This window comes from Papilio xuthus, unplaced genomic scaffold, assembly GCF_000836235.2.
Source record: "Papilio xuthus unplaced genomic scaffold, Pxut_1.1 DF826945.1, whole genome shotgun sequence".
Classification (NCBI taxonomy): Eukaryota; Metazoa; Arthropoda; class Insecta; order Lepidoptera; family Papilionidae; genus Papilio; species Papilio xuthus.
Window position 1 is genome coordinate 5,202,862 of NW_013531704.1, and position 12,683 is coordinate 5,215,544.

The 12,683-nt window shown below is 34.2% G+C and overlaps 2 protein-coding genes across 6 annotated transcripts in view; one reads left to right on the forward strand and one right to left on the reverse strand.

Annotated features, from left to right (window-relative positions):
• Window positions 1-91: 91 nt before the first annotated feature.
• Window positions 92-5,609, reverse strand: LOC106121126 (uncharacterized). Its single transcript, XM_013316626.1, has 10 exons — window positions 5,315-5,609; window positions 4,703-4,875; window positions 4,425-4,490; window positions 4,127-4,267; window positions 2,875-3,138; window positions 2,577-2,721; window positions 1,843-1,984; window positions 1,191-1,386; window positions 695-833; window positions 92-449 (listed from the first exon to the last, which is right to left on the reverse strand). The coding sequence occupies exons 1-10, from the start codon at window positions 5,564-5,566 to the stop codon at window positions 93-95; spliced, it is 1,875 nt and encodes a 624-aa protein (XP_013172080.1). The 5' UTR covers window positions 5,567-5,609; the 3' UTR covers window position 92.
• A 4,016-nt stretch (window positions 5,610-9,625) lies between these two features.
• The window catches only part of Nhe2 (Na[+]/H[+] hydrogen exchanger 2), a 29,996-nt gene continuing 26,938 nt past the window's right edge, over window positions 9,626-12,683 (forward strand). For 4 of the 5 annotated variants that reach the window (XM_013317122.1, XM_013317125.1, XM_013317126.1 and 1 more), the window contains exon 1: window positions 9,626-9,869. The gene's annotated coding sequence lies outside the window, so the exon portion shown is untranslated. The remainder of the gene's footprint in view (window positions 9,870-12,683) is intronic. The other variant, XM_013317123.1, reaches the window with a different exon arrangement.

The following is a 12,683-nucleotide window of genomic DNA, read 5'->3' on the forward strand; positions in this document are numbered from 1 at the left end:
AATTAACATTTCCTATTGTAATGATGCTACGGTGCTATAATAAATAAAATATTAATTTATTCATGTTAAACTTTTTTTTTAATTATAACACATCAGTTTGGTGTTAAAAAAGGTTCCTCAACTGGAGAACTCCTTTTAGATTTTATATTATTGATTACATTACGTACAATGTTATCTTGGAATATTCTTTCTGGAAAGGATTCCCGAGTGCCTCGTTTGTTCAAGAATGAAGATACTCTGCTAATAGTTGGTGTTCCGTGGTTTGAACGAAATGATCGTGCTCTGTTTTCTCTGAGACCGAGAAGAGATGAAAGTAATTTGTCTAATGCCTCAATGTCGTTTGCATTACCACTTTCCCGTATCGTTTGCAATGGCGTACTCATACCGGAATTTATCATACTCGATCGTACAGAGCCAGTTCGTGATTGAAGACCAATAGTTCGAAACACCTGCAACAGTCAATTGATATATGCATGTCTTTAATTATGGAACGCTTTTTTCAAAACAATATTGGTGACGGGAAAACGGAGTGGTATTTGACAGTTTGTGTGACGAATATAACAATACGCGAACGTTCGCAGTCTTTCCGGTAAATCAATTTGGAAGAATTTTTTGATTTTGAGCTCGGTACCGAATGATCTTTGCGAAGATAGTTGATCTTTTATTTCAGTAATAATCGTGATTATAAATTTACCTCATCAGCATTATGACTTTGATAGCTCATGCGTTTAACTTTCCTATAAGTGTCATCGTCCAAAGCTTCTCTTACCGCTTCTTCGAGTTTCTCTTTGACGTTAGCATCGGCAGTCTCATTGAGGTCTTCTAGAACCAACCTGAAAATATTCTATTCAGTAGAGAAGCAAAAATGTAATATTATTTGTCAAACTCGTCTAGTATTGGTCACTAAGGGCACCCCTTTATGTACATTTAATAAAAGAAATACAAACTCATTGATCGCTAAGTTGCGTAACTGAAGGGTTCAATGAAACTAATAAAATTTTGAAAGAGGTGTAAGAGAAAAAAGCTTTGGAATCTCTAAGAATTAATAAGTGTTTTATGTAATTTGTGACGTCATTTGAATTTCTCTTTTCATGTGGTATTTTCCAATTGAAAAGGCAAATAACTGAATAAAATTAGAGTTATCGTTAGTGATAATACAACATGTTTGTATAATTGAGGTGTTAATTTACTCGACACGTTCTTCGTCTTCGGCTTGTAGATTAGCTTTGTTAGCATCGCGTGCTATTTTTATATCTTGCTGCCAGAAACGTCGCAGATCTGGGGTAGACGTGTAAGGAGCTGCAACCTCTTTGATCTTCAGAAACATAATAGCTGTTATGAATATGCATATAACATTCACGATAGTTAGACAGCAGCTGACAATTCCTGGAAACAATATTTTTATGCTATAGTATGCTATCGTTCGCGACTCAGTCCGCGTGAAATTAAAAACAAACTTAATAGTTTATGTGTTTTTCAAGCCTACGTTCTATATTTATGCTAAATTTCAGCGAGATCCATGTAGCAGTTCTGGAGATACCTTCTAACAAACATCCATCCATCCAAACATTCGCATTTATAAAATTAGTAACATTCAAAGTATGTTGTTAAGATGTTAAGGTACTGTTCGCCATTGTTCGATTACAATCTTGATAACGTTCATGACTATTATTAGGTTCACTATCCATATTCCAGATATGTACTTAAAACGTTAAAGATCATTTTCCAATTTCGGAAATGCACTTAGGTACAGCGTTTAACATCCCTATTTCACAACATGACGAATATAAAATGCAAAATTCATAAGGACAGATATTAAATAATTGGCCTTTATTCACTTACCATTAACAGCAAATTCTATAGGAATGTAGTCGTGATAAAGCGGCACGTATGATGAATTGCCGTAATACGGCTCCCCCTTTATGTGGGGTATTTTCGTGTTTGGATATAATAACCATATACATGCCAGTGCCCAGAACAAGCCCTGGACATAATGAAAAATATTTCACATTCAATACTCGATGTTATTGTCAATACGGCAAATATACATTTCGGGGAAAATAGAAGCATGAAGAATTGAGAAGGACATATAAATCCTTTTTGATATGCAATTTTTCTTTAAAAGAAGTTCCTTGCTTTGTAATTCTTGCTTATTATTAATTATGCTATGTGTAATATATTTGTTAAAAAATTGCGCGTAGAAAAATCGTACGTATCTTATATAAGAATCGATAAGAAAATCCTCGACATTAGGTCAGAAATCTTTAATCTCCAAGTATTTAACGTTGTACAGTATCAACATAAAGTCTTTATCTTAATTAATATAATCAATACAAACAAATTTAATGAATGTTATTGTTTATTTATCTTTTTTATTTTGCGAGAATGAGACCCTAATTATTTTTTAAGATTAATTATTCGTTCAATTATGTTGAACGATTACATTTTCAACCGTTTGTCCTTGAACCATTTTGAAGTTATCGCAAATTAGATTTTTTCCCATTATATAATTTTGCGCGAGTTTATAAATTTGCCTAAAACGCACATAAAAGGAAGATGATACAGAAATTACTTACGCAATTAACAACTGGCGGCAAAAGAGAAGCAGATATAGCGATGCCGATGAGTGGTCCAGCACTACCTTGCAGCAGGGCTAACGCTACACCTGTCCCCGACGTCAGTGCCCAAAGAACACCCATCCAAAGAGATCTCACGTTACCACTGTAAAGTGTTATAGTTTTGAGGTGTTCTAGCTACCATTATGCGTGATAATTTACAAAATTATTTGGTAAAAGAAAAACAATCCCCCAACGGAACTAGACGTGACGTTTGACGATAAAAATAAGGAACTATAAAACTATTAAAAAAAATCACCGTGACTTCATTTCTTCAGTAGGCCAGTCTCCGAATCCCCAGGGCATTGCAGTTGTCCCAAGAATTAGTCCGAATATAAATCCGAACAGTAAAGACACGAGCATTCCGAGTACTAAACTCTCGAAGCCGCTTCTCACGAGACTCCGGTCAGCAATGATGGTGCCAAAGGTGATGGACATAACAGGACCCATGAGAGGTGATACCAACATCGCTGCCACTATGTTAGAAGCATTGTTTTCCACCAGACCGAGCGCTGCAAGAGAACTGGAGAAAATACAGTGAAAATGTGTTTTAAGTTATGTTTTTTTAATATGGAATTAGTATTTCAGTCTCTTGAAACAATCTTATTAATGTTATAAATACGAATGTTTAGATGGATGGATGGATGTTTGAAGGTATCGCTGGATCGGCTCAACAGATCTCAATGAAAGTTGGTACAGACGTAGAACATAGTCTGGAAGAACACATAGGCTACTTATTAAGTTTTTTTTAATTCCACGCGATCTGAGTCGCGGGCGATAGCTTGTAATTTACATAGTTTTGATGTTCGTTGACGAACGAAATAATTATTTATAAATCCCTTTATTGTTGACTAAATCCCTAAAACATGAAATAAAAAGTAAAAGGCATACTTAAAGCTAAACATCGTTTAGTATTCATTTAGTGAACACGATCTTTATTCTCTAGCAGTGGGTGAAAATTAAACAAAGAATAGTTACTTATTTTTAGAAGAGACGCCTCGAGGTCAAGGCGACTCTAAGCTCGTCAAGACGCGCAATTAAGTTTATACCACGCTTAAGGGTAGACTTACTAAACTTGTTAACATACGGATTTTTCCACTGATCGATAAACTCACTATTATGAGGAAAAAACACGTTTACGAATCTCTTGGAATTCGTCTGAGTGAAAACTTCTATTCCTATAATTTATATGTTAATACTATCAACTTATGTACAATCTACGTATTATTAAAACGCATTTTCATTTTTATCGTATCCCTAATCAGTTACCGTGGGTTTCTGAAACTAAAATCTTAAAACATATTTTTTTCTTTGTTTTGTCAAATCTTTGACATCATCATTAGATAGGGATGATAATGTTGCATATAGAGATTGTGTTCTCAGAAACTAAAATGAATCCTCTGAATATGTACGAGCTGAATAGAAATAATAAAGCAAAATTATTTTAATCAAGTCCACTGATAACATACGCGCACTCAATTGTATAAGATTCAAGGTTTCTCGATACTTACTCAGCTGTTACAATTAATGTAAGGTAATCGAAAGACAGCTCTCCTCCCCCGCGCACTCCATCTACAACTTGTTTCACCGTTAATTTTGACCGAATCGACTCCACGAAGTTGCGCCATCGCTTCGCCTCTTCATTTTTACGTCTGTTAGTTTTTAAACTTCGCTTTAATATCATGATTGATTCGTTTGAATGTAAGCTTGCAAATTAATCTTAACAACGCTATTTATAAGAATAAAACTTGAGATTCACATGTTTTATAGAAAGTAAAATGATTAAAGATCCTTTAAAATTATACTTACAATAGAGCCTCATTATCTTGGTCTTCTTCATTAACTGCAGAATGCACTACATTGCATGGCAGTACACTAGGATATAACAATAAAAGGAATTAAAAAAATTTTACAAACTGGCTGAAAATTGACACGAATAAAAAAGTTTATTAACTAGCCACACTCAAGAGTTGAACAACCGCGAATAGAACCTTTTTTCGTAGATTTCTGACAGCTCTCTGTTTGGCAGACTTACTGTATTACAATTAGTTTATTTTGTTATCACATTTCACCAAATTTCTACTTACTTGACGATTGACTTGCATCTCACTCCAATACCTAGTTTAGTGAGACAATGCAACATTGTCTCGCACGCATCTCCAGTCGGCAAAGGGAATGTAACTTGAAAGTAATTCTCCATCTTGTCACTTATCCACACTGCATGTTCGACACGCATATTTTTTAGAAGTTCTTGGAGAATCTGTATAGTAATAATTTATTAGGAATTCTGTAGTTTTTATATGATTACAACTTGACAGAGATTGGCAGCATAGGCCAAGTTCTAAACACTAAATAAAAGATATGATTTTGAGATATCTAACAGTGGACGCATTTTACACCAAAGAAAAACTATAAATCTTAAATATAAAATTCTCGTGTCACAATTTTCGTTCCCATACTCCTCCGAAACGGCTTGACCGATTTTCATGAAATTTTGTGAGCATATTCTGTATGTCTGGGAACCGGCTACTATCTATTTTATAATCCCGCGCAGATGGAGTTGCAGGCAACAGCTAGTTTTAATATAATCATTTAACAGTGTAGTATTTTTAGTAAACGGTGTCAAGTTTATTTTTTTATGAATATAATTTACTAATCTATTTATTTTGCTAATAAGAAAACTAAGGTTATTTACTTACGCTTTCCATTGTTATGTTTTCATCATCCTCTGTTATATATTCTAATGATGAACCAAATCCTTCATTATAATAATTTTGAGTCAAATGTATTGGTATACTTCGACATTTCTTATTCCTTAACTCAACTTGTAGTCGACATTGTTTGTATGAAGAATCATCTATTGAAACAATATCTTTCGGTTTACCAAACTTTATAATGTGTTCGTAATTGCTGGAAGGTATGCAGACTATAAAAATAACTCCTGAAGGCATGATATACGGTAGTCAAATATTCCACTTGACTAGCAGACTAGTAGACTAGTATGTCGCAAACTGTAAATGTTATGAGGAGTTAAATTATCTCTAGCATTGATAATGTTTCATAACTAACATTTAATTTAATTAGTCGTTTCTGACTTGAGTGTTAGTGAGTGATGTAATTGTTATGATCGTCGTAATTACTCATGACTTCCTCAAGTATACTCATTGATATGGATATACTAGCTGTCGCCCGCGACTCTGTTCGTGTAAAATCTGAAAAATCTTAGTAAGTAACCTATGTGTCCTTCCAGACTATGTTCTACATCTATGGCAAATTTCAGCGAGATCCATGCTGCAGTTTTGTAGATACTTTCTGACAAACATCCATCCGTACATCAAAATATTCGCATTTATAATATTAGTAAGATGTTACATGTTTTGTCGGATTTTATTGCTTTTAAGGATCATTTTGGTGGGGCACTTAAAGATAAACGCGAGATATTTGATTGATAAATAAGAATCGTCATAAATCTTACGTAGTTACATTTGGCAACTATACTCTGCTTACAACGTAATCATAGAGAATAAATACTATGCATATGTAATAATATTCCGTGACTTAATTGTTAAATTATTGTACTAAATATAGTTTGGTTACGTATTTTACGAAGTGAATATTGCTGGATTATTTCCAACACGTGGCGACCGCCGTATTACTTCGGCTGACAAGTCACGTGGTCGAACATTTCGCAGGAAATTATACACGTGACGATGTTTATGGAGGAAGAAACAAATGAATATTAATTAGGTAATTGATTAATTAAATAAACTTGAATATTCGCGTTTTCAGAGAGTGAGAAAGAGTGGGTACGTTTTTCTCTTTTATATTAACTTTATTTGTGTTCATAACGTGACAGGCTTGTACATATGTACGTAAGTAGGTAGTACCAATGATATTTTTTGTATGAACTGGGAAAACAACAATCATTTTCTACTTTTGGGAAAGCCTGAATTATATATATATTGATGTAATTGGATTTTAAAATTATTTTTTGTTTGTACAGTCGCGGAAATTCACGGTGTTCCAGGAAAATTGCATTGTTCCTTGCAACGAGACAAACTTCGCCTTTTACAAATAACTAAATAAGTAGCATTCAGTTTCGAAAACGACACGATTATAACAAAGAACATTCGTGTACCATTTTTTCGTACACTTAACTCTCGACTTTGCGTCGTCTCAATGAGTACAAAACGACTGTATCTTTTCATGTGGAACACCACCAGCTTCACAGATTGTACGTATAAATATTAAAATTGAAATATTTCTGCAACTCAACGTGTATTTTACGTAGGCCTTCATCGAGCATTATAATCGGATTTGTGGCGGAGGGAACACGATACCGCTCAGATGCGATTTATGTACTGACCCATTTCTACCATAATACATCTTGTTGCGGTGTGCATTTCTATTTCTAGACTAAGCTTTTATGACTTACTAGCTATCGGCAGCGACACCGTCTGTGCAGTATTTAAAAAAAAACTTAATTAGTAGTCCATGTGTACTTCCAGACTATGTTTTAAATATATGCCAAATTTCAGCGAAATCCATAAAGCCGTTTTCGAGATACCTTCAAACAAACATCCATACATCCAAATATTCGCATGTATTATATTAGTAAGAAGTATACTGAAAGTTCACTTCAACTTAAGTTTATATTTAATTACATAAATGAAAAGTGAAACTGCTTCAGCAAACTAAAGATTTAAAAAGTATGAAATGATCCGGAATTCAAATAACTTTTAAATTATATTTCTTGGCCATGAAATATAAGTAAATTCAATAGATTCGTTTATTCAAGAACAATTGCAGACGCCAGTAAACATTGGTATGTTTTCTATTGTAAATTTGCTATCTCAAAACATTTGTTCAAACACGACAAGACAAAGAAAACTGAGAATAACAAAGTATGACGACATAACTATGGCGACCTGAATTAAAAAACCTATATCTGTGTAAATATCGGTAAAATATTATGATGTGTTAATTTTTTTTTTATAACATAAGGGGGAAAACGTGCAGTGGGAGCACCGAGGTGTTCAACGACGCCCATGGACATAAGCAATACCAATGGAACCGCAGATGTGGTGACCTTAACAGTGGTAGAGCCCGCTTTAACATCTTCGCACGAATTGGCCCGGCTCGCCCGGTGAAATACCACGACCACACAGAAGACAGTCGTGAAGTGGAAGCAATTCCGCGTTTCGTCTAATGAGTGTGCGTCCCGGTGGCCTAATTTAGTCCTCTTTCCCTTCCCATCCTTTTCTTTATAAGGAGGCGATGGGAAGTGGAAATGGACCTTCCGAATGAGAGGATGCATGGAAAGGGAAGATATTTTCTTTCTGTGCATCCTCTCCTCCGTCGATTTAAGGCAGGCAACGCATATGCAATTGCGTATGTCTATGAGTATCGGTCTCCTCGCTATTTCAGCGATTTCAGGTGGCCGCTCGCTCATTTGCCAGCTTTTGATATAAAAAAAAAATGTGTTACCGTTGTTTTTGTTTGAGATAAACTTTAAATAAACTATTAAAATATTTTATTTTAAGGAATTGATCCGTAGAATATGTGCAACAAAGTAAACTAACAAACAAATATATTCTATAGGTTGCAAATATGTTGTGTTGTCAATCTTACTTCTTACTAATACTATAAATGCGAATGTTTGGATGGACGGATATTTGTTTGACGATACCTTCAGAACAGCTGTATAGATCTCGCTGAAATTTGGCAATGTAGAACATAGTCTGGAAGAACACATATGCTACTAATTTAGTTTAGTGTCGCGCGATAGCAAGTCTTTAATAAAGAGAGAAAATACAACTAAACTAATATATAATATCATAGTTATATTTCTATCTGTGTAACGTCAGCATATTAAAAAAAAAATTGTTGATGTAACCCACGATTTCATTAACTTAAGACTGCCTTAAGAATAACGCTATTGACGTTTGCAAAATAATTTTCATGTATACGGCGTAGTTAATTCCTTTTCTATTTGTAGACAGTTATTATGTCTAAAAATATAATGCGTGGGATATGTACAAACATTAGTATCTTGGGCTGTGTGGGCGTTATAAAATCTGACAAGGTAATACTACGACTAATATCAAGTAAATATGTATAACAGTTATACCTTTACATTTTGCCAGTACAGTCAGCTACATAAATATGGTAACATTGGTTAAAAAAACGTCTGTGCGTGTTCTTTAGTACTTTTTATTCATGGTTGAAATCATACAGACAAATACGCTCATAAATATTTTTAAAACCAAAGGTGTATATAAGTTAGCTTAAGTGTAAACATGTATACATATTTAAACAGCTGACTGTACCGTAGGACAGTAGCTCAAAACCAGCATTAGCACAGAACTGGCACAATGTAAACATTTGACGCCAGCGAGTCAAAAAAGTCCACGACAGGCAAGCGCTACAGTTCTATTGTACTGGCATAATGTAAACGAGGTATTAACAACTTGGTGCCAAGTATAGTAGCTATTACTATATTAATATTCTAATTACAGCAATCATTGATTTTATTTATAAACTAATACTAGATTTATATTTAATTGTAAATATTTACATGTGCAATGATATTTTTGATAGATTGTACTTCGAAAGGTAACAAAGTTTAAAATATTTCGCTACCATAAATATTGATTTTACGAGTGCGACAAAACTCACATTAAATCAAGCAAAGACTGTTGTTTGACGTAAAATGTCAAAATTCTAAAATTAAACGAGCAACACAACTAGAATTTAAGCATATTTAAAAACTTCCTGGCTGTACGACACGAACCTTTGCCTTTTTGCAAACTATCCAAGTAAAGACTAAGTTAATTATGAATAAAAAACAAAATACTACAATTCAAATATTGGAATCTTTCACGTGGACGTATTCAGCCGGCATCGAGAGCTCTTCAGAGCGATCTTACGGCAAAACAAAACACGGTGCGCGCAGCCGCAAACCGGACCCTTCTGTAGGGCAGCCGCCCGCCCTACAGTCGCGGCAGAGCAAGCCGCCCGCGCGCACGGCGTGAATACTACCGCGCCCGCGATCAATAACCCATCTAACCTATAATTAATTAAACATAAACCATCATTAACTAATATCCTAAAGTGTTTCACATTCGCCGTTTTGATTACCCCGTGAGTGACATTCGCGATGCTGCAACTTCGTAAACACCATAAATAAATTATAGCAAACACATGATCTATAACACTGGGTAACCCATGAGCTATTCCTGTCCCACCAGAATCGTATGTAATGTACAATCAGTTTATTTTTTTAAGGCTCTTATGGTTACGTAAATGCTACAACGTTGTGGCCTTTGAAAATCAATACGTTAATAATTTTGATTTGAAACGCCATGAATATTATTTTGAATGAGATATTGTTACTATTTTCATTCATTTTCATATGTACTACTATATTTATACAGGGTTCAATAACTCGATGACTGACTGGTGGCGATTAAAAATAATCGATTATATATTCATAAAATAACTATCCCAAATGTCCTTTGACTTATTGGTATGTGATATGAAAAAAATATCTTATATAACCTTAACCTTTTTGTGACGTAATTAGATGAAAGCCTGGCCATAGTTCATCTGTCATTTGTCTTGATGTTCCTTTAGAAATACGAAAATATTTTTGTTTTTGTAAAAATTATCAAAATTATTAAAATAACAATTGATACTATTCGAAAAGTTTCTGTAAATTTTATAGCATTAAAGTAGTTTTGTCTTCATAATAATAATTCAAGCCAAAGGAAATATTAACCGCCAACTTAAGAAGTCTTGTCACGTAAGTCGTAAGGATCGTCTAGCCGACGAATAGAATGCATTAAAATTACATTAATATTTAAAAAAGTGTTTACTAGAAACACTATAAAGCTATGTGTTTGTGAACAGTAAAGCATATTAAACCTTCGTAGTTCTGATAGCTTCGTACTTTCATATATGAACTATAAAATTGACTTTTATTGAAGGTCGTTGCGTTGACTTATTTTATGCGGCATTTCAAACCTTGGAAGTGTTTTGAATCGACTAAACATATTTTACTATTACTTATTTCTCAAATACACGTCTAAATGTGTAATCTATTTATGCGTCTGTGCCTATACGTATCTTAAAAACTATTAGACGAATTTTCATTTAATCCTTAGTTATTTTTTACTGAAAATGTGTTATTTTATCACAATTCTGAAGGAAAATTCAATATAAATCAAATATTATGCAGTGAAGTAATCTACGTGATCCTTACTACTTAAAATTTGTCTTTAACATAATATTTTTCGTCTTTAATAATAAAAAAATCGTATTTATTAAAATCAATAAATCTGTTTATTAGGGTACGATGTCACAAAACACAATACGAAAGCGTTCAGTGTGACAGAATTCGTGTTACCATTTGGTCATACTCTCTCTTTGTCTACGAACCGATCCATTCGATAAACAGAAATATATTTTATGTGATCTCACAAAAAACATAACTCTATTCGTCAAACGTCACAAAAACGTGATCGATATAAGTCATTGAACTAATTCGTACTAATTATTGTTACGAATACAAATCAATACAACTCATACGACATACACAATCGCATTAACATAGAAAGTTACCCCAGCGTAACACTGATACCATACAAGTTCCATACAAAGATCAATACACTCTCCTGTTTGTCGACCTCATTGATATATAGAAACAAATTAATAGTGTCATTGTCCTATTCATCATCATCAGCTCACTATACGTCCCCACCGAGGGGCTCGGAGCCTACCTTAAGTTAAGGGTGATTACGCCATAGTCAACCACGCTGGCCAAGTGCGGGTTGGTTGACTTCACACATATCTTTGAATTTCTTCTCAGATATGTGCAGGTGACATCACGATGTTTTCCTTCACCGTAAGAACGTCGGATAAATGTACATATGTAAATAGGAAATGGAAAAACACATTGGTACATGGCGGGATTCGAACCCAGGACCTGCAGATTGCAAGTCAAGTGCTTGACCACTGAGCCACCGACGCTCTTAAGAGCATTGTCCTATTCACGTTACGACAATTCTGAGTTCCCACTGCCGTTACACGTGTACGGAAACATGTTATCCCTGTCTTTTTAACAGTGATGAGAGGAACGGCAATATGTTATTAAATATTTGTTTTGAAAGTTGAAAATCCCGACTAATATACCTTTATTATAATTAACCATTTGTTTAATTAACTAGCTTTTACCCGTGATGCCGTCTGCATGGATTAAAAAAATCTTAATTGGGATCCTATGTGTTTTTTTAGACTACGTTTTTACATCTATGCTAAATTTCAGCGAGATTCCGTTGCACCGTTCTGCAGATACCTTCTAAAAATATCCATCCATCCATCCATCCATCCATACATCCAAACATTCGTATTATTAGTAAAATTGTATGTTACATTTTAAATAGTACATTAATTACATACCACGTCACTAAATACATGCTTTGTTTAATGAATTGAACCATTTCTGTGATAAAGTTTTATTTTACGAGACTCAGTTGCGAGGGCGAATAAAATTTTGGTGTTAGTGTCATTTTCACGTATATAACTTTGGATTTATATTGCAGACAGTGGTAGGGTTAAAACGAAGTCAGACGTACCGAACAAATAAATTTTACAAATAATAAAATCTCGGTAGCATACAAATCTGAAAGTTCTATGACCTTTGGGAAAGCGTCTCGCCTGAAAATCGAAGTTCCGTAGACCATATCCATTATGCTACCTCTAAGAACAGTACTTTTGCCTATACGAAACAGCATATGCATCCTACAGAGATCGTTATGGTTGCTATAAACGATAGCAATGACTTTATAATATACAGCATGTTTGTTCCCTTAGATTTACACACTTGAAACAGGCTGTAAAATATTGTTATCTCTACTTTTTCAAAGATAACGAAAGAGACGATGCACTGTTCATTCTTAATAGCTTAACACGTTAGTACATTTTGTACGCCATAGTTTTTCAAATAAATGCTCTATTTGAAATCTAATAGGACTTATAGTGGAATTAACTAAGTCTGTGTGTGTCTGT